General features: G+C 39.4%; 1 protein-coding gene across 1 annotated transcript in view; it reads left to right on the top strand.

Annotated features, from left to right (window-relative positions):
* The window catches only part of TTLL6 (tubulin tyrosine ligase like 6), a 1,150,444-nt gene that overhangs the window by 600,898 nt on the left and 526,600 nt on the right, over positions 1–22,946 (top strand). Inside the window, exon 7 of the mRNA XM_044055332.1 lies at positions 10,982–11,163. Within this exon, the coding sequence (XP_043911267.1) occupies positions 10,982–11,163 (182 nt within the window). The remainder of the gene's footprint in view (positions 1–10,981; positions 11,164–22,946) is intronic.

Raw genomic sequence — 22,946 nt, 5'->3', positions numbered from 1 at the left:
CTGTATAGCAGGGACATGGGTGGAATTCCAGGGATGTATTTTCTGTTTCCCATCCAGTTATCCAGGTTGCGCTTAAAAAGGGGTACAGAGGTACTCTACTTGACGTGGAGAGAGAGTCTATTCCACAGATACGGGAGTCTCTGGGACACAAATCTGTCCTGCCAACAAGTCCTGTTGATGTCACAGACCAGGTTGAGGCCACGTGTGCAGGTTACTCTAATGGAGCTTGACTTGCGGATATGCATCAGTCCCATCAAGGTGGGATCTGAGATCGCCTTGTATGCCAGACAGAGGTCACCTCTGAGGAGTCTGTATGAAACAGAGTAGAGGGATAGGGCTTTTAGCCCATCTGTGTATGGTAGATTTTTGAGGCCCTGGATTCTCCTGGTGAGGAACCTCTGTAGTCTCTCTAGTTGCTGCATGTGCTTTGCGAGGTACATGACGAATGGGACATTGTAGTCAATAATGGGCCTTATAAGGGAGAAATACAGGGATGTTATGACCTCCTTGTCCCTGGATGAGATACCCTTACTTATGAGGCAGGCCATGTAGAAAGCTTTCCATACAATGGAAACAGCATGGTGGTCAAAAGTCAGGTGTTGTCAATCTGGGTGCCAAAATCCCTCACGACTGACTGTGTGCTTAGGACATTGTTATTAATGTGATAATTTGTGGGGACAAAACTCTCCCCAAAGGGGATGATGATGCATTTTTTTGTATTTAGCTTGAGGCCATGTTTCTGGCACCAGTCATTTGTTTGGGTGAGACCCTCTTGGAGGATATCCATGTCACTAGGGGAATTGATGACAGTGGCCAGCTTGCAGTCATCTGCAAACTTGGCAGCCATAGCCCACTGGTTTTGGCCTGCACCTCAGAAAAGTATATCCCAAATAACAGAGGCCTCAAGACTGTATCCTGGGGTACCCACTCGATACACATCTACTGCTTAAGGTGGCTTCCCCTACTTTGACTAGGTGGGTTCTATCAGTCAGCCAGTTAGCTACCCATCTGGTAACATACAGATTGATGCCTAGTAGAGAGAGTTTATCTATTATGCCCAAATGGGGAATGTTGTCTAAGTTTTTGGCCAGGTCAAGGTAGGCAGTGTGCACTGCCTTTCCCTCATCCATGGCTTTGGTGACTGTCTCAAAAAAGTCGACCAGATTTAACAGACATGACCTCCACTTGATGAAGCCAAACTGTGTTGGATCGACTGTTTGGAGGTTGTCAATATCCTTGTTAATGAGGTGCATAATAATCCATTCCATGGCCTTGCAGATCAGGCTAGTTAGGCTGATGGGTCTATAATTTCCCGGATTGGTGGACGCTCCATCTTTGTGTAAAGGGATAACAATGGCTGTCCTCCACTCAGCTGGGACAAAGCTGGTACTCTGGCTTTGGTTAAATAGGATGCCTAATGATGCTGCAAGTTCCTGCCTGAGTTCATGTAGGATGCAGCTTGGGATGTTATCAGGTCCCATGGAGGCTGTATTTTTTGCCTTTGACAGAGCAGTGATGACCTGATCCCTAGCTATAAGGGGAAGGGGGCAGGCACTGGGAATGTCCTGATTTACTGATGGGGGGGGGGGCAGAGGGGTGAAAGTTTCACTGAATCTGTCACCCAGTAAGTTTGCTATATCTATGTCATTTGTATAGGTGGTGTCCTTGACCACCAGTTCTGAACAGATCTGGGTTCTACCTTTGAGATTACAGGCATATTTGAACAACACCTTATCTCTAGTATCTAGTAAGGTCTCTAGTAGATGTGGCCAATTTGGACTCGAAGTTTGCTTTGGAGGATTTCACTAGTGTTTTTATTTGCTTGTTAAGGCTAAGAAGAGATAGCTTCCAGTTGTGCACTTGCTCCTTCTTGGCCCTGAACATCATTTTTTTTCTTTTGTTATAGAGTTTACTTATTGCAGATGTCCATCAGACAGGTTTACTCTTTCTTGCAGAGGATGATTTAGTCCTGTCAGGTATTCCTGATTCCATGCATCTACATAAATGTTCATATAGTAATTTGGTATAGTTTTGGATACTGGTGCCAGTTTCTAGAGAGGGAGCGGGAGCTGTAAAGCTGTTTATACCATCCCTCAGGAGGCTATAATCAGTTTTGGAGAAGTTTTTTTTGTTTGACTCTAGCTAGAGGGGGGTCAGGGGAGATGGTGGCATCAAACATGACTGCTTTATGGTCAGATCTTACAAGGGAGGATGATACTGTAGGGGATGCTGCAGTGGTTACTCGTGTTGGTTAATACCAAGTTCAAGATATTATCACCTCTTGTAGGGGTATCGATTAGCTGCTTCAAAACATCTGCATTGACAAAATCGAGGAATCTCTGGGCATTTGTGTTCTGGCATGAGTAGTTCTTCCAGTCTAATGTTTGGGTAGTTAAAGTTACCCAGAATCAGGGTAAAGGGTTGAATTTTGATAGAATCGAAGAGGTCTAGATAGGCAGTTTGGGCATCTTGAGTCAGATTTGAGGGCCGGTAGCTAGCTATGATTTGTATAGGGGTCTTGTCAATGGTTAACTGCACCTGGAGGGTGTCCTATGCATCATACTGTTTGACCAGCCTGGAGGTGTGTGTGTCTGTAATGTATATTGAAACTCCACCTCATTTGGCTTTACTACCCACAGTTTGGGGTCTGAATGTATGATAGGATGAGTAACCAGGTATGGCTGGGGTGCTCTGCACAGCTTTGAGCCAGGTTTCTGTGACTGTGCATATATCAGCATTTTCCAGGGTTAGGAATGTTTGCAGTGAGTACAGTTTCATGTTTAGACTCCTAACTTATAGCAGCATGACCTTTAATTTGGGTTTTGATTAAATTTTCATGTTGGTGGTTTTAACCTCATCACTTTTTCTAAAAAAGACACTATGGGGGAGGCAAGTGCCTTTGCCAGAAGCCTGAAGCCCAAGTTAGTCAGATGCAGTCCATCTCTGGAAAAGCATCGTAGTCTGTCGATCATATCTTCCCAGGCTGTCAAGTACTGGATTCCCCTGGAATGACACCAGAAACTAAGCCAATTGTTAAAGTCAATCATTTTCTGTTTATATTGAGGCATCATTCTGAGTGATGGTAGAATGCTCTTTAAGGCTAGGGACATACTTGCCTGGGAAACATATTCAGTGAGTTCAATCATGTCTCTCTTCATATAGTCCAGGGAGGTACATCTCAAGTCATTCACACCAATATGGACTATGACAGAGTTATAACAGTACCTGTTGTTAAGAGACTTGAGTGAGTGTGTGATATGGTGGATTCTGGCCCCTGACAGACACGTGACTTTCTCCTTATCCAGCCTGGTGAGAAGCACATCTGTGTGTCTCACAATGGAGTCTCCCATAACTAATATGTTGGGTTTATGGTTAAGCCTTAGTGGCTGTGAGACACAATTGTGTGAACTATACATGGTATGTTGTGTGGAGGGCTGTGATCGCATGTGTTTTTGCCTTGGAGTTTTTTGCCTCGGAGGTCTCCTTTGTTTGGGTATGTTTATATGGAGGATCTTCACATATGTGGGTGTGTGTTGTGTAGGTGTGGGTGGTGTTTGAGGTGTAGTGATTGTGTTGACAATCTTCTCAGTGCCAGATATACTGGCTTGTGAGGGAGAGAGCATGGACTCTAGGTTCCTAATATAATTGCATCTCTCACAAATTGTGTTCCTAGGTGGTAGTAGTAGGTGCTTGTCTGTGTACATAAGGCAGTCGCTACACTGTCTCAGGATGCCCATATCAACCAGACTGGCAGGAGAAACTGTAGGAAATTGTCCATCCATATTTTTCAGAATCTGAGAGAGAAGGCCAGGGAGAGCTAAGGGGTTAGCCTAAAGCCCAAGTGCTTAAACCAAAACTAAGAGGCTTACAATAACACTTACAATTTAAACAGGCTGTAAACAAGCAGTAACAAGTGCAACAGAAAAGATGCAACTGAACACTTTAGAGAACAAGCTGCAGCGAGTAGCAGAAAAAGCAAGATGAAGTAATGGAGCCGGAAGAAGAAACACAAATACAGTAAATGAAGCTGAAAACAGTGCAGTAAACGAGTGCAGAACTGTTATACAAATAAAAAACAGTGCAGTACTGATAAGCAAATAAATACAACCAGTGCAGTAAACGAGTGCAGAACTGTTATACAAATAAAAAACAGTGCAGTACTGATAAGCAAATAAATACAACCAGTGCAGTGCTGATAAGAAACACTGGGCAGTTAGATACAAAAAATATACTTATATAGCTCTATAATTCAGATTATTTAAGAAGCACTCTCCATCAGGCACAAATGGAGCTCTAGCAATATAAGCTGAAATTTACTCAAATGTATTTTTATACCAGCAAGATAAAAGACTCTTCCAAAGCCACACCCTGAGACAAACAGGTAACACAGAAGCTGTTTGACCAATCTTTCCTCTCTGGACTGAGTACACTACAAAATAAATATGAAATACAAGAACTGTAAAAATGCTTTATACAAACATATTCAGAATTACCCTAAACATTTTTTTTCTTTTTATGGTATTAGATAAAATTGAACAAAATTCAAGGGGAGGTCCATATAAACATTTACCTGAATATGTGGAGATGAACTGGCATATTAAACTGAATACCTATAACCATTCAAGACTGAATGAATCCATATCTATAGCTAATACCTTAAAATGTAAACCATATGCTATTTGATTGGAATGATGTTCTTCTTGTACAATCTATTAACATGATGAGAGGATGGTAAAAGAATTTATTGTGTTTCACTCTGATCATAGGTTCATAGGTATGTACTAGGCTAATGGCCCTGGAGTCTTTACAAGCCTAACAAAAGTCCAGAAACACGGTAAACTGGTAGCTGCTTTTCAAAGCAATGAAACTGAGTGTGAATGAAGAAATATTTATTTAACGTAGTTTGATAAAAATACCATAAAAACACCTTGATATGAGCGCTTTCGTTTGGCTATGCCAAACTTTTTCAAATACAACTCATTACCCAAAAACACGTGAAATATATACGTTGCATTCCAATGACGTCATTTTAACCATAGATAACCGACATAGTTAACCCTAACAGAAATTTATATTAATATTACCATGAACTGCAATGAAACTAAGACAGGGATGGATCGTGTACCAAAAAAGTAGCTTATATAATCTAACAAAAACCTAATCCATGTAATATGTCAAAAACTAGAACTGTCTATTCTAAAAATAAAATACCTACAAAAATATTTTCACATTTCAAAATTTCAAAAAAATTTTTTGTATTTTAAATTTTATATCTTGATAACTCACATGATTGTTATAGTATTAAATAAATTTGTTGTATATTTATTTAATTGTGAATTTACCATAACATTATGAATTTAATATTTCATATTCAGTTTTATATTTTGTTAAAGAGAGTATATATACTTATATTTTTATATTTTTATAAATATTTACATATTTTTTATATATATTTATATATTTATATATTTATATAATTATATATTTATACATTTTGAAATTCTTGGACCGATATTATTTTAATTTTAAATTTTAAATTTATAATGATTAATATATGTATTTTTATACAACACTTCACTGTTCATATAATAGTTCATCATAGTGATTAAATGAGGTAGGTTAGAAGGTATTATAACAAATTAATTATTTAGTTATTTAATTATTCTTGATCAAAAGAAGGCAGCATTGTTAAAACTCCAGTATATTTGTAGGTATTTTATTTTTAGAATAGACAGTTCTAGTTTTTTTAGGGTCTGTAGTCGCTCTTCCTTTATGGAGAGGGATGACTGTAGCAGTGCACCCCTCAGTAGGGACAAAGCCTGAGGTGAGGCTGTGAGTGACCAGCTACACAGATGTGGTACCAGTTCACATTGTAATTCATGTAGAACACAGCCAGGGATATTGTTAGTTCCCATGGAAGCTGTATTCCTGGCCTTGGACAATTCAGCTTTAATCTGTGCAGCAGTAATGCTGGGTGCCTGGCATTCTTCCAGTACTGAGATTGGTCCTTTAGTGGGGGAGAGAGGCGTAACGTTAGCAATGAATCTGTCGGCCAGTGTGTTGGCAATCTCTGTTGGCTCAGTATAGGGGGTACCATTGTGCAGTAACTCAGAGCAAATCTGGGTATTGCCGTAGAGATTCTATGATATAACTATAGAAGGCATTGTGGTTGTTTTTAGTGTCTGCTGCAATTCTGCCTTCATAGCTGGCTTTGGAGGTTTTGATGAGGGATCTCAACTTTTTGTTGAGACTAATAAGGGAATTTTTCCAGTCTTGGGACATCACCTTTTTCTGCAACAGTTTCTTCCTTCTGTTGCAGAGTTTATTAATAGCAGGGGATCCACCAGATTGGCTTCCTTTTTTTGGAGGAGAGCGTCTTTATGTGATTTACTTTTTGGTTGTACTGTTTGTTAGTGACAATGTTTCTTTAAGAGAGACAATATCCTGTTTAAGATTCTGATTCTGATTGGATGAATCAAATGTATGTGATGAAGCGTTAGTTTTTAAAAGCTTGTTTCAGTGTGCTGTTTTTGTTCTGATGAAGTCCTGTGATTAGAGGGACGGAAGCACTGAACATCAGATATTAAAACTTTTTTTATTACTTGTCTGTGACACTTGTTGTGGTGACAGCTTCTGTAAATTATTACTTTATTCTTAAGAATACTTTACACATTTCTCTTTGATTTTGTGCCTTGATTCACCCAAATATCACTTTACGAAAACATTTTAGTTCTTCCTTGCTCATTTTTTTTGTAAAATGGGTAATCAATACTGTCTTCCCTTGGTGCAGACTCAGTCCTCTCTCTCTATGCTGTTTTGAATTTCCTCAGCAGTAATTTATCTACTTAGTATATCCATTGTTTCTTTAGAAATTATTTTAGTCCCCCCGTTCTACAGGTTCTGCTATAAACACTAACTTCCTGAAAGTTGATGTTTCAAAAAAAAAAAAAAAAAAAAAGAAATGCCTGGAAACCCCCCTTTTTTGTATTTAGCAGGAGGTAGCCCCCCCCCCGATTCAGAGGGTAGGCCCCTCACACCTGAATCAACTTGAAGAAGGGAGAAATCTCCTCAAAAATTGAGTCATTGCTGGTGCACAATAAGAAATTGTACATGCAATGATTTCCTATGGAGAAAAGCATTCTGCATTATGTCGTTTACCTTTTTTTTCCCTTTGGGAACTTATGCTTGAGTAATTTCACCTGAAGCATGTGTAGGGAAATCCATTCTATTTCTTATATAATCCATTTCTGTGGATGCATAGCTTCAAAAAGGAATTCTACAGCTTTGATTATTTCTTGTTGTTTATTAACTATTATACCTTTTTCATTTTCTACCTCATTAGCATATTCTGTTATACTTTATTTCCTACCTAAAAAGGATTTGCTTCTTTTCTACCTACAGCAACACATTTTCACATTAATAACTTATCTTTTGTATTTCCTTCATTTAACATAACTATGATGCATTAAGATACCTAGTGGACATTAAGATGCACTCTTATATTTTCTTTTGTAGTCAGCCCAGCACTGTAACCAATTCCTATAAAAACAGCTCACTTGTAAATGTTCTGCAGATATTTGTCTTTCATCTTGTAACCGCTGTAATTTTGAGCAGGTGTGCAGTTAATTAATCTCTTGTATCCTTTGCTTTCTACATTAATAAACCATGTCCAAAAACAGTACATGCTGCTACATGGTCAGAAAAGCCACACAGTTAAGTCATGCATTTACTTCCTATAATCTGTCTGCAAAGATTTCCCTTTCCCTTCATATAAGTATATTTACGTGCCTGCCCTGTGTTGCTGAACTTGAGAGACACAGTCTTTACATAATTTAACTTCTCTCACTTCCTTTGTTTCTTTCTCTGATGGCACAATTAATGTCTTCTAATGTCACTATGTTCATGCTTACATTTAAATATATTTTTTTAAATTCTTGGAAAAGTTGTGTTCTTTTAGCATCTGACGTAAATGTATAAACTACCATTAAGTCTTATCGACTTTGTTTTAATATGACAATTTGGTATGGCCATCCTTCCTGGACAAACAATAATCACTTCATATATTGTAATATAATTTACATTACTCAGTATTATGATTCCAGAACATCCCATAGAGCTTGTCATCTTCCCTCTTTATACTTGTTTATTTGTTCTTTCTGTTATGTTTTTTTTACGTATATGCAATAAGCAAATTATGCCATATTTTAACTGGTTGCACCTTTGTACCTTAGCAATTCTGCTTTTATTTTACATTAAAGAAAAGGACAGAAACATATAATTTACTTTTTGTATCAGCTTGTCTTTTAAGTCACTTTTTTCTAACTTGATTATCTTTAGTAACATATTTTTTCCTACAACCAGAGATTCTTTATCATTTTCTCCTTAATCTGCAGAAACAGCCCTTTTTCATCATGACCAGGTAATACGTCTTCACCAGTTGGCTCAACTTGCACAATTTGTTCAATATTTTCATTTTTAAGTCAGTATTTTCAGTCTCTTTAACATAGCCATACCTTCAGTATTCATAAGATTTGCAATACCTGCAGTTTGGCTTATAGTATTTAGGCACATGGCCTACCTTTCCAGGCATAGTTGTACATTAATTAATCAAATGATCTTCTGCAGCAAAAAAAAAAAAAGGCTAGCTATAATATCATAATAACAGTTCATTTTATTTCATTTGCATAGTTGCACATGAACTATCGAATACACGTTACAATGTTTTCCTTTTCTTGTAGTGTTGTTCACATTTCCCATCTCCCAACCCAAAATGTCCTTTCATCATATAAATTGTCCATAGACTGCACAGACTAACATATAGATAAAAAATAGTCCCCATTATCCTTTAATGTTAGTTTCTCTTTTTTAAAACACTGGAGTATCTGCCAGAGACACATATTCATTCCAAAGTTACCTGTGCTTCTTTGAGTTAACTGCATGCACAAATGTGTCCATTGATTCAAATGTCTCAAAAACCACATTGCAAAAGTGTTCCTTTCCAGAATGAACTAAAGAGCAAATTTGTGATACATTAAATCCTAATGGCTCGATTACTTTATCCATAATAATATACCTGTGAATGGCCCAGTCTTTTTCTGAAGAAATATTATCTGTAGATTTCCTTTTCTGCTTAATACTCTGCTCTGTTCTTCTGTCTCTGTAGCAGCCACCACTGCTGCATATGTTTCCTTTACAGGGACATCCTCTCCCACTTCCTCTGACTTTGAGTGGGCTGGTGTTTGCAATTTACCTTACAAGTACACAGTATCTACTGATCTTCTGGTTCCCACTCCTTCCTTTTGCAGTCCAGTTCAACAGCACATGACCATGGAATAGCAACACAATCCTTTGCTTCATTATCTCTTAAAAATCAACAAAAAAACAGAGTCTTCCAAACCTTCTTCTGCAAGTACTGTAACCACAGGCCCCTTTCTCCTGTCAGCAACTGCTGAACAGCAGGCAAATTTAAAGACTTCTTTTCATACATAACTGCTAGCCCAACACTTTTTTCCACAGATTGGCTTTTGCTGTGCTGCATCTGGTAGCAGTCATCAAGCTCATCCTTCTCCAGCTTAGTCCTCATACTCATCCTCTTCCTCCACCTCACTCCTAATGCTCCTCCTCCTCCATCTCACTCCATATGCCCTCCTCCTTCTCCAGCTCACTTATTCCTGATATCCACTGGCTCACAGACAGGAAAGGAGTGGGATGATTCCCCTAGTGCCTGTCCACATTTCTGCTAATCAGTATAAATACTACATTGTGTCTCTCCTTAAAAGAAGCTACTAGCCTAGTGAGACTAACACAGTCAACAAAGAATAAATACATTAAAAAATACATTTTATCATACAACCTCTGTAAGTTTTCTGTTGCTTTATATTCTAATAAGACATATGACATTTCTTTGTGTTTAATGCCGTCAAAAAACAACCATAGCTACACAGACTACATGCTTAAGATGTAAGAGCCTCACAGCTCCATAGATAAGCAGACTGCACGAGTGAGATGTTGGACTCTTACAGCTGCATACGTGCATACATACATACATACAGAGACCATATCTCTGTATCATTAGAGTCTTAGAGCTCCAGTGTTATACAGAAAACATATCTGAAAAGTTATAACCTTAAAGCCTTGTATACACAAACTGCATCTGCGACAATAGAACCTCATAGCTGCATAGACACAAACTGTTTGGGAACTTAAAAACCTCACAGTTACAAAGATACTGAAAGACATTAGAACCTCATAACTATATAGATGCATAAACTTCATGTGTGAGACATTAAGCCTCACAACTTCATTGGTATGCAGACTACATATCTGAAATATTAAATCTTGCAACTGAGTGGATAAACAGAGTGACTATCTGAGACATTAATTCCTGTCAGCTACTTAAAGTCATAGACTGGGCATCTGAGATGTTAGAACTTGACAGTTACCTTGGCCCACAGACTACACAGCTGGGATAGTAGAACCTCCATGCTGTACTGGAAGTTTTGATGACTCCTGCTGTTAAACATGACTAAGGCAGAGATGCTGAAATCCTAATGGTGCTGGGCAGAAAAGACAAGAGTAGCCTAGTATGGGTACAGTATGATTAGATGCAGCCGTCAGGGCTGTGCTGGTCAGAAGTAAAACATCTTTTGTGAAAGCCTTTGTCATCTGAGAGGTAAAAAATGGTGGGAGAAGATAAGAGAATGTTAAAACATAATTATAGAATATAAAATAAATCTCTGCCATGAAAGCAGTTGATGATTACCCACATTAAAAACTCTTACAGAGAAGCACAAGGAAACAGCAGCATATAGCCAAAATGTCTTAACTATGATTTAAATGTTAGTCTCAAGATTATTGGAAAAGATGTTGTCATCTTTTCCTGTCTTGTTATCACCTGGGAGACTGCATATTGTATGCTGTTACATTGCAGCCATTGATGTTTGAATAAACAGTTTTATGTGTATCCTTTTATGGTTACCAGGTCAACCACTCACCAAGCTTCACCACAGATTCCAAATTAGATCGAGAAGTAAAAGACAGTTTGCTGTATGACACACTTGTTCTAATAAACCTGGGCGCCTGTGATCGGAAGAAGTTTATGGAGGAAGAGAAACGTAGAGCAAAGGAGAGGTTGCTTCACCAGACCAAATCTAGGGATGCAAGGTAAAAGGAGTATCAGTTCTACATGTCTTACATTTATTAAATATAAGGTGTACTTGAAATTTAATTGTGGTATTCTGTGAAGCAAAATATCTCTTTAGTAATAACTGAATGTTTTAACCAGCCAACTTTAAAATGGAATGAAATAAAAATCAAGTGACCAATTTTAAGATATAATGAAAAAAGAAATATCAAGTAAAAAATCTTACCAGCAAACTGAACTACGTCCTAGGAAACAATATATATATATATATATATATATATATATATATATATATATATATATATATATATATATATATATATATATGTGTGTGTGTGTATATCTATATATGGGATTCGTACTGATCCCCGATGGCACTTTCTGCCGAAGCAGAAATCACCGAACATACATAACCAAAAGTGCTGTTCACTGAAGCAGCACTTTTGGTTAAGTATGCTGGTTGTGCTGGTCACACTACGGTTTGGTTGAGGGAGAATTCCCTTTTCCACACTGTAGCGTGACCTCAGAGTGAGAATATAAAAGTAGGGGGGGGTGCAGGGGGGCTTGCCCCCCTGCATAGAAGATTTATTTATTTATTTATTTTCGGTGAAAGCGCTTTCATTAAAGTGCGTTCGGTTATTGTGGATTCGGACTACTGAACTTTCATTCAATAGTCCTAGATCCATATATATATGGGTCCACTTTGTAATTAATACTAAAATCTCAAAATTCAGTATTTCGAAACCAGAAAGCCGAAAACCCAACTACAATTCACAAATTCTAAAGGACACAACCGCGAAATTCAAAATTCTGTAATTACGCTACACATGCAGTACACACATAAACATACACACAACTCCCCCCCACAATCAAACAAACTTATCTAAACTACATATACGCAGGTGGGCAAGCCCCCCTGCACCCACCACACCCCTTACTTATTTAACTCTGAGATCGCACAAACAGAAACAAAAACGAAACTCACACACACACATCTTAAAGTCCCACAAACACACACATAACAGTCACAACACACACTTACACACACTAAACCCCTAACCAACATACTTACACACACAAACTTACCAAAATTAAACCTAAACATCCACATACTGTACCAACGGAAGCAGAAATTCAAAATATCCGTGCTTCGGTATTTTGAATTTCGTGCTTCTGCCGGTTTCAGAAATGTGAGTCTGTTGCTTTGTAAGTACAAAATACTGAATTTTGAGATTTCAGTATTTCGAAATTACAAAGTGGACACATGTATTTATATATGTGCATATATATATATATATATATATATATATATATATATATATATATAAAACAGACCTAAGATTCATATGGCAGTAATGAACACTGAATGCTAATTATTACCAGTACTCGAGGTAGCGATCGCTGTGTTAATGTCATCTTTAAACTTGAAGAACTCATATAAGGCTGAAATAGCACCTATAAAGATGCATAAATTCAGCTAAAATTCAGAAAAGTGTGGCACCTTATACATTACCAATGAATACTTGTTATAATGTCAGGAATTCAGCATCATGACTAAGAAGGGTATGGGAGAGTGAACTGCAGCAATTAAGACAAATAAAGTTAGGGATAAAAGTAATGTAATTAACATAATTGTATCACAACAAAATGTCTATAAAGTATATATTTTTGACAAAAAACATCCATAAGAATTGTACTGAATATTGTAAAGGAAATAAAAGAGCTCCAGGTGAGATCTTTAGAAAAGAGAAGGAGCAAACTGCATGGAAATAAATGCAAAATAATGTTCAGGAGGAGAATGTTTAACAGATGGGAGAAACCAAGCAATTTTTGTAACATCAGAGTGAATGATATTTGTTAAAATGAAAACATACATGTTTACTGCATGAAAACAAAGAGAAGTGTTAGTATGGTTTGTTCTCTTTTTATGTATGTGTACCGATGTCATTGTTTCAGATGTGATTGTATGGTTTGTTCTCTTTTTATGTATGTGTACCGATGTCATTGTTTCAGATGTGATTGTATGGTTTGTTCTCCTTTTATGTATGTGTACCGATGTCATTGTTTCAGATGCGATTGTATGGTTTGTTCTTTTTTTATGTATGTGGACCGATGTCATTCTTTCAGATGTGATTGTATGGTTTGTTCTCTTTTTATGTATGTGTACTGATGTCATTGTTTCAGATGTGATTGTATAGTTTGCTCTCTTTTTATGTATGTGTACCGATGTCATTGTTTCAGATGTGATTGTATGGTTTGTTCTCTTTTTATGTATGTGTACCGATGTCATTGTTTCAGATGTGATTTAATAAAGATGTTTTGAAAGTGAAAATACATATACCATTACAAAACTTGAAATCCAAATATACATAAAGTTATTTTACACAAGAACAATGTCTTCTACTCCTCCATCAATGGGAGTGTGCTTCCTACATTTCTTACTCTTGAACGTTGCTGCCTCCTGGTAAGAGACATTTCCACTCCTGCACTCATATATGCTCTATACTGATATACAGCAATTAGAGGTCCTCATACCACAGCCTGTTTGCATGCATCATACTCAGGATAAAAATACAAACACCTGTGCTGTGCATACTGCACAAATTTTAGAATGAAGAGTGATTTATGGTCATCCAATGCCACAGCTACTGAAACTGACAAATAAAGCATTCAACATTAGCAAATTAAATGACACTGTTTTGACAAGACTGATATTACACATAAAATTGTTGGCCACTTTTTTAATGGAGGACAGCATGATCCTCTTCTAAACTACATAATCCTTCCATAAGAACTCTTTAATCTGAAACATTTCACTTCCCATTCAGCTCCACAGACATCTAGGTACTGGGTTTGGTATCTATTTCATTTATTATTATTCTAGTACACATTGCACATGGCCCAGCTCTGTACTATTTCCATTTGAGTAGGTACTCCTGGCCACTGCAATGTTTCACTTGCTATTTCTGCACACATTGCACGTGTCCCAGCTCTATCCTACTTCCATTTGATTAGGTACTCCTAGCCACTGTAATGCTTCACTTGCTATTTCTGCACACATTGCACATGGCCCAGCTCTATACTACTTCAATTTGAGTAGGTACTCCTACCCACTGCAATGCTTCACTTGCTATTTCTGCACACATTGCACATGGCCCAGCTCTATACTACTTACATTTGAGTAGGTATTCCTGGCCACTGCAATGCTTCACTTGCTATTTCTGCACACATTGCACATGGCCCAGCTCTATACTACTTCAATTTGAGTAGGTACTCCTGGCCACTGCAATGCTTCACTTGCTATTTCTGCACACATTGCACATGGCCCAGCTCTATACTACTTACATTTGAGTAGGTATTCCTGGCCACTGCAATGCTTCACTTGCTATTTTTGCACACATTGCACATGGCCCAGCTCTATACTACTTACATTTGAGTAGGTATTCCTGGCCACTGCAATGCTTCACTTGCTATTTCTGCACACATTGCACATGGCCCAGCTCTATACTACTTACATTTGAGTAGGTATTTCTGGCCACTGCAATGCTTCACTTGCTATTTCTGCACACATTGCACATGGCCCAGCTCTATATTACTTCCATTTGAGTAGGTACTCCTGGTCAATGCAATGCTTCACTTGCTATTTATGCACACATTGCACATGGCCCAGCTCTATACTACTTCCATTTGAGTAGGTATTCCTGGCCACTGCAATGCTTCACTTGCTATTTCTGCACACATTGCACATGGCCCAGCTCTATACTACTTCCATTTGAGTAGGTACTCCTAGCCACTGCAATGCTTCACTTGCTATTTCTGCACACATTGCATGTGACCCAGCTCTATACTACTTCCATTTGAGTAGGTACTCCTGGCCACTGCAATGCTTCACTTGCTATTTCTGCACACATTGTACATGGCTCAGCTTTATACTACTTCCATTTGAGTAGGTACTCATGGCTCCTGCAAAGCTTCACTTGCTATTTCTGCAGACATTGTATGTGGCCCAGCTCTATACTACTTCCATTTGAGTAGGTACTCCTGGCCACTGCAATGCTTCACTTGCTATTTCTGCAGACATTGCATGTGGCCCAGCTCTATACTACTTCCATTTGAGTAGGTACTCCTGGCCAATGCAATGCTTCACTTGCTATTTCTGCACACATTGCACATGGCCCAGCTCTATACTACTTCCATTTGAGTAGGTACTCCTGGCCCCTGCAAAGCTTCACTTGCTATTTCTGCACATATTGTATGTGGCCCAGCTCTATACTACTTCCATTTGAGTAGGTACTCCTGGCCACTGCAATGCTTCACTTGCTATTTCTGCAGACATTGCATGTGGCCCAGCTCTATACTACTTCCATTTGAGTAGGTACTCCTGGCCAATGCAATGCTTCACTTGCTATTTCTGCACACATTGCACATGGCCCAGCTCTATACTACTTCCATTTGAGTAGGTACTCCTAGCCACTGCAATGCTGCACTTGATATTTCTGCACACATTGCACATCCCCAGCTCAATACTACTTCCATTTGAGTAGGTATTCCTAGCCACTGCAATGCTTCACTTGCTATTTCTGCACACATTGCACATCCCCAGCTCTATACTACTTCCATTTGAGTAGGTATTCCTAGCCACTGCAATGCTTCACTTGCTATTTCTGCACACATTGCACATGGCCCAGCTCTATACTACTTCCATTTGAGTAGGTACTCCTAGCCACTGCAATGCTTCACTTGCTATTTCTGCACACATTGCACATGGCCCAGCTCTATGCTACTTCCATTTGAGTAGGTACTCCTGGCCACTGCAATGCTTCACTTGCTATTTCTGCACACATTGCACATGGCCCAGCTCTATACTACTTACATTTGAGTAGGTACACCTGGCCACTGCAATGCTTCTCTTGCTATTTCTGCATACTTTACTGATGTTTATCATATTGATCTCTGCTGCTGTAGTCTAAGCTATATGGATTATATCCTGTACGGATATAGCAGCTGGCCAGCTTCCAAAGGTTCAGGTTACCTTCCACGCATGCAAACCATTAGTCAGCTTGAGCTGAGCTGACTTAAAAAGACAGGTTTGTGTACCATGCAATTCAGAGCTTTACTGTTGCCAAAAAGTATGGTCCACTGAGGCTTTCAAGGATCGACAGTCAGCTTGTGCAATTGCTTAGCTGGGTAGATAAGTTCTTTTGAGGGGAAAAAAACTTCCTTTATAAAATTTTTTTGTTTAATAACACTTTCCTTTTCAGGAACAGTATTTTAAAGCCAGGAGTTTGTGTTTTAACAGCCTGTCATGAGATGGTATTGCACCTTTTAAATGGGAACACTCTTTTTTTTCCTGTCAGTTTAAAAGTTTTTTAAAGCATTTAAAAACATTTTTTCTGTGGAGAATTTGTGTGGACTTTACTTTTTTGATGCTGGCAAAGTATTTCAGAGTGAATTTTACTGTGCTTTTCTGTGAAAAAGGTGACTTTAAAGTAAATTTTTACCAGCTTTTACTGCTTGTTTTCTGTAGAAAACAGGTGCAATTTTTGGCTTGAATGTGGAACAAACTATCAGTCCCACAGATGGACCTTCTTCAAGCCACAAAAAAAAAGTTAAACAAACACCCTTCGTCACTCAGCAGGGTAGCAGTTTGTCTCAGCTCAGGTTGTTACTCTGCTGTGACCATTCATTGTACCTCAGACCACTCATCTTTTACTCCAGATCTCTGTGGTATAGCACCTAGAAACATCATGGACCAGGAGTTAGCCACATACTCTGCCTAGCTGTTAGGGTCCCCTCAGTACGTAAGTGATCTCAGCCCAGGTTGTTACTCTGCTGTGACCATTCATTGTACCTCAGACCACTCATCTTTTACCCCAGATCTCTGTGGTATAGCACCTAGAAACATCATGGACCAGGAGTTAGCCACATACTCTGCCTAGCTGTTCATAGGTTCATAGGTTCATAGGTTCATACTAGGCTATCTGCCCAAGGGCATTTATAAGCCTAGCCCATAGTTATGTGGCTTTGCCACCTTTAGTTTGAATAAAAACTATGCCTATCATTTTTCTGTGCCTCTGTCAAGCAGTGACACTGAAGTAATCCCTGGGGTATATCTGCGATCTCCCATCCATTGGTCAAGATTCCTCTTGAACAAGGCCAGCGAGGTGCTCTGCCTCACATGTACCGGGATTTTGTTCCACAGCATAGGGAGTCTCTGGGTGATGAATCTGTCCCTCCAGCATGTTCTATTTATAACCGTGTCAAGGTTTAAGTCTCCCGCCCTTGTGGTTCTGAAGGATCTAGATTTTTTGAGGTGAAGCATATTCATCAAATCTGGGTTTGACATGGCCTTATATGTCAGGCACAGGTCACCTCTGAGCAAGCGGTATGAGACTGAATAGAGCTGGAGTTCTTTCAGTCGGGCAGCATAAGACATATTTTTGAGACCCTTTATCCTTTTGGTGAGGAACTTTTGGGGCCTTTCAAGCTGCATCAGGTGTTTGGTCAGATACATTACGAACGGGGCATTGTACTCAATCATAGGTCTAATGAGTGATGAGTACAGGGGGACGATGACCTCCCTTGATCTAGATGTGAATCCCTTCATGATCAGGTGGGCGATATAGAAGGTTTTCCTAACTACTTTAGCAACATGAGTGTCAAACGAAAGGCTACTGTCAACTTGGGTCCCCAGATCCCTGATGACTTTTTCTGTGCTCAGTGGATTGCCACCTATATGGTAGCTAGGGGTAACCTTGTTTTTCCCGAAGGGTATGACTATGCATTTTTTGGCGTTTAACTTCAGGCCATGGCTCTGGCACCAGTTATCCGTTTCTGTGAGGCCCTTCTGGAGGATATTTGTGTCAGATGTGTTTTCGACTATGGCCCAGTTTGCAGTCATCTGCAAACTTTGTCAGCCATAACCCTCCTGTGTTTGCTTGTACTTCAGAAAAGTAGATGCCGAACAAGAGTGGACCCAGGACTGAGCCCTGTGGGACACCACTTGTGACAGGCTTTGAGTCTGACATGGCTCCAGCAACTCTGACCCTGTGGGTTCTGTCCAGCCAGTTTGCAACCCATCTTGTGATGTATGGGTTTACATTCAAGCTGATGAGTTTTTCGATGATACCTGAGTGGGGTATTGTGTCGAAGGCCTTTGCCAGGTCGAGGTAGGCTGTATGGACTGCCTTTCCTCATCAATGGCCTTGGTGACTGTCTCGAAAAGTCAACCAAGTTTAAGAGGCAGGATCTGCCTTTGACAAAGCCAAACTGGGTTGGATCCAAAGTCTGCAAGTTCCCTATGTCTTTATTTATGAGTTCCATTATGATCCTCTCCATGGCTTTGCAGATAAGGCTTGTCAAGCTAATGGGGCGGTAATTTCCAGGGTCTGTGGAGGCACCGCCTTATGAAGTGGGACCACAGTGCGTCGCCACTCCTTGGGTACGTATCCTGAGGTGAGGCTAAGATTAAACAGCTGTCCTAACTGTGGGTTTAATTCCTCGTTGAGTTCATGAAGCACACAGCCGGGGACACCATCCGTCCCATGGATGCTGTGTTTTTGCCTTAGTGAGGGCAGTTCTCACCTGGGCGTTGGAGATGTTTGGGGGCTACAATCCTCTGGAATAGATATCTCTCCTTTTGGGGAGGGAGAAGTTTGCACTGAACCTGTCAGCCAGTATGTTAGCAATGTGTGTAGGTTCAGTAATTTTCACATCATTTTGAACTAATTCTGAGCATATCTGGGAGTTTCCTCCTAGGTTTCTAACATAGCTAAAGAAGGCCTTATGATTGTCTTTAGAGTCCTTGGCGATTTTTCTCTCAAAATTTGCCTTGGATGATTTTATGAGAGCTCTTAGTTTTTACTTATAATGATCAAAGGTGTCTTACCTTTCAAGGATTTTGCTCTATCTTGTAGTAGCTTCCTCCTTTTGTTGTAGAGCTTGTTTATGGCTGGGGTCCACCAGACTGGATGCTTGCCTTTGGTACAGAGAGTCTTAGTTTTGTTTGGGATTGCCTGATCCATGCAGTCCTGTAGGTGCTGGTAGAAGGCATTTGTAAGTGATTCAGCGGTTTGAGTAATGTTTACCACTGGCTCAGGGGCCTTAAAGGAGACCACACTAGTTTTAGAAGTGTGAAATCGGCTTTTGAGAAGTTTTTCACTGTGGTCTTTTTGTTTCAGGTGGGATGAGGACCTCCAGCGAGATTAGTTTATGATCTGATCTCACCAGTGAGGGGTATACTTCCGGTGTTGAACATTTTGATCCCATGTTCGTGATGATGAGATCAAGTATGTTTTCACCTCTTGTGGGATGGTGACTAGTTGTTCCATGGCATTTGAGTTTATGAACTCCAGGAATCTTTGGGTTAGAGTGTTGGGGCTTGAGTAGTGTTCCCAGTCTATATTAGGGTAGTTGAAGTCACCTAGTATGATGGTGTTTGGAGATACATTTATCCCCTCCAATGTTTTCAGGAAGGCCATGTGAGGTTCCTGAGTTTGAGAGGGTGGCCTGTAACATGCTACAAATTGCAGAGCAGTCTTGCCTATGGTTAATTGCACCTGGATGGTCTCCGATGCTTTGTGCATTGCCACCAACCTTGAGGTGAGGGTATCCTTTATGAATATGGACACCCCCCCTCCTTTCTTGGTGTTGTCCGGATTTTGGGGCGGGCATGATATGAGGTGAAACCTGTTAGTGCTGGGGTGCTCTCAGGAGCCTTGAACCAGGTTTCTGTCACAGCACAGACATCGATGTTCTCCATATTGATAAGGGCCTCGAGTGCGTGCATCTTGAGATTGAGACTTCTGGCATTGAGCAGCATTACCCTTAGTTTTTTTCCTTTTTGGTGTTCTAGGGTGGTAGGTTTAGAATTTGAGCCTTGCCTAAAAAAGGCACTATGGGGGTGGCAAGAGCCTTTGCCAATATCCGGAAGCCCAGGGGTGACAGGTGCAAGGTGACAGGGGTTAGGATCCCCTCAGTACGTAAGTGATCTCAGCTCAGGTTGTTACTCTGCTGTGACCATTCATTGTACCTCAGACCACTCATCTTTTACCCCAGATCTCTGTGGTATAGCACCTAGAAACATCATGGACCAGGAGTTAGCCACATACTCTGCCTAGCTGTTAGGGTCCCCTCTGCACGTAAGTGAGAGCAACTCTTGTCGGTCCTGGGAGGGGAACAGGGAAGACTTCTCTACATTTGTCAGAATGTTGTGACAATCTCTGGGGAAGCTGCTGCTGCCACTAATAAAACTGTTGACCCCATTTTTCATTTATCATTCATTTCAACATATCTACCCATGGATCCTCCTCTTTCAATGTATTCTCATGTTTTCAAAGGGGTTTTGCATAAGAGCCCTCCAAGGCAACTGGTGGCCCTTTCTTGTGACCTTAATTTTGTGTTAGAGAAGCTAACACTTGCTCCATTTAAACCACCTAACCTGGATGACTTGGGGTTCTTAACATGGAAAACAGTTTCACTGATTGCTGTGACCTCTGCAAGAAGGGTATCTGAATTGCAAGCTATTATGGTGACTCAACCCTACTTTATTTTCTACATGGACAGGGTTTCTTTGAGAACGAATGCTTTTATCCCTAAAGTGATTTATTCTCAAAGTGGTATCTGAGTTTACTTTGAGCCAACCTACCCCCTTTCCCCTTTTTCTTTTCTGAATTTAAAAATGAGGGAGAAAAAATACTCCATACCTTAGATTTTCACAGATAGCTCAGGTAGTATCTTAACAGAACTAAATCTTTCTGATGTTGAGATCAATTGATTATTTCTTGTAAAGGTAAGATGAAGGGACAGACTGTGCCAAATGGTTGTTTAAGGGTATTACCTTTTGTGATACTAACCACAACAAAACTATTCTAGCCACCAGCAAGCTGTGAAATGGAAGCAGGATCTACCCCACTCCTTCCTGTTACACTTGGAGTCCCTCAGGATTCAATCCTAGGGTTCCTCCTCTTCAGCATATTCATAATCTTAATACTGCCTCCTCTCAAGCATCTATCATACAATTTGCAGATAATTCAATCCTCATATGTGCAGCATCCTCAATAACTCAACTTCTTACAGTCACACAAAAAAACTTCTCTGACATTGAAACATGGCTAGCAAACTCACAACTCATTCTCAGCCCTAATAAAAATAAACTTATGATCTTTCACCCATCTAAACCTACTAACCTCCCAGCTAACTTTTATATCACTGCCAGTAATAATACTAGGATTTCTCCAGATTCCCAAACAAAACTATTAGGCATCATAATTGACAACAGACTAAAATTTGACATATACATTTCTAACACAATCAAAACGGTTTAAGAGAAAATGGGAACAATATATCGAAACAACAACATTCTTAACAGATGCTGCAAGAATAGCCATAGCTAGAACCCACCTTCTCTCCTCATTCTTATGCATCCCCCATACTTACTTACCAACCTCAAAAAGTCAGAACTAAGTATATAAGAATCATGTTATAACAAGATTGCCAAATTTGCATCAGATTCCACACATTCAACCCATCGCTGTCAATGCCTAAAAAAATCTTTCTTGGTTGGAACTACCTCATATTATGAACTATAACCAGTTAATAATGGCTCCCAAAATAATGCACAATCCTGATACGATTGATATGATTGTCTGATACACATACCTTCCCTAAAAAATCTTCTACGACCCTACTCTAACATTTGTACTCTTTGATCACCCTACTCTAACATTTGTACTCTTTGATCATCTAACAAAGACTTACTCCAAGTAACCAAAGTATCCAATACAGCAGGCAACTCTCTTTACACTAACTTCATTACTAAAAATTGGAATACCCTTCCACATAGCATTAGATCCGTAAGCAATCTTAATCATTTTATAATATTTGTCAAAAGGCATTTATTTGAATCCTGGATTTGCATGTGTAATACTCCAGGTTACTTATTAACTTAGCATTACTTATACAGTTTGGATGTATGTACTAACTCTGTTAACAAATCCCTTTTAACAATACTACGTCTCTGTAAGTAGTTACATTCCTAGCTGCAACTCTCACCACGGAAGTATTGCTAACTATGCACTACTTTGCCTAAGTGATTCTCCCTGCTTAATTTCCTAGCTAATGTTATGTTCCTCCACATATGTAAATTCAACCATATATTTATCTGTATTCAAGTCTTCAAAGTCTTATTCTATTTGATATTGTTTTTGCATTTTTATCCTGTAACTGTGTTAACATTCATTTTTTTGTCAATTTTGTTTCTACTTTCTATTACTTGTTGTGATAATTTGTATGTAAGCTTAGACTGGGGCTTTTCTCCCTGAGCCTATGCTGAAAATAGACACTGTCCCAGTTGGGCCATCCTGGTAAACAAACATAAAATAAATAAAATATTCCAGACAGGGTCACAGCCCACTCTACAAGGGCATTGGCTTCATATATGGCTTTTCTAGAAAAAGCTTGGGTTCTTGAAGTATTCTAGAGGCAGCAACTTACTCCTCTGTATATTTGCAAAGTGCTATAAGCTTGACTCTTTATCTAGGTCTAGATCAAGTTTTTCTAAGGCAATTTTCCAGGGGCTCCTGGACTGTACTCCTTCCATCTCCTAAATGTAGTTAGCCAAGATGATCTACCCATATAGCTAAGACTACTGCAGTAGTGATCAGTATGAATAACATAGTACAATTGTGTCAGTAGACTTACTATAACAAGAAATGTTCAAATGATCACTGCTGCAGTAGCCATTTCCTCCCCCCATCCCTCTTGTTTCTTGGTGTGTTGTTTTTGCCACAGTGTAGACTTTTAT

This window comes from Protopterus annectens, chromosome 13.part0 (assembly GCF_019279795.1).
Source record: "Protopterus annectens isolate FY-2018-M chromosome 13.part0, PAN1.0, whole genome shotgun sequence".
NCBI classification, from domain to species: domain Eukaryota; kingdom Metazoa; phylum Chordata; order Ceratodontiformes; family Protopteridae; genus Protopterus; species Protopterus annectens.
Note: the sequence above shows the minus strand (reverse complement) of the source record. Positions and strands in the feature narration are given on the sequence as shown.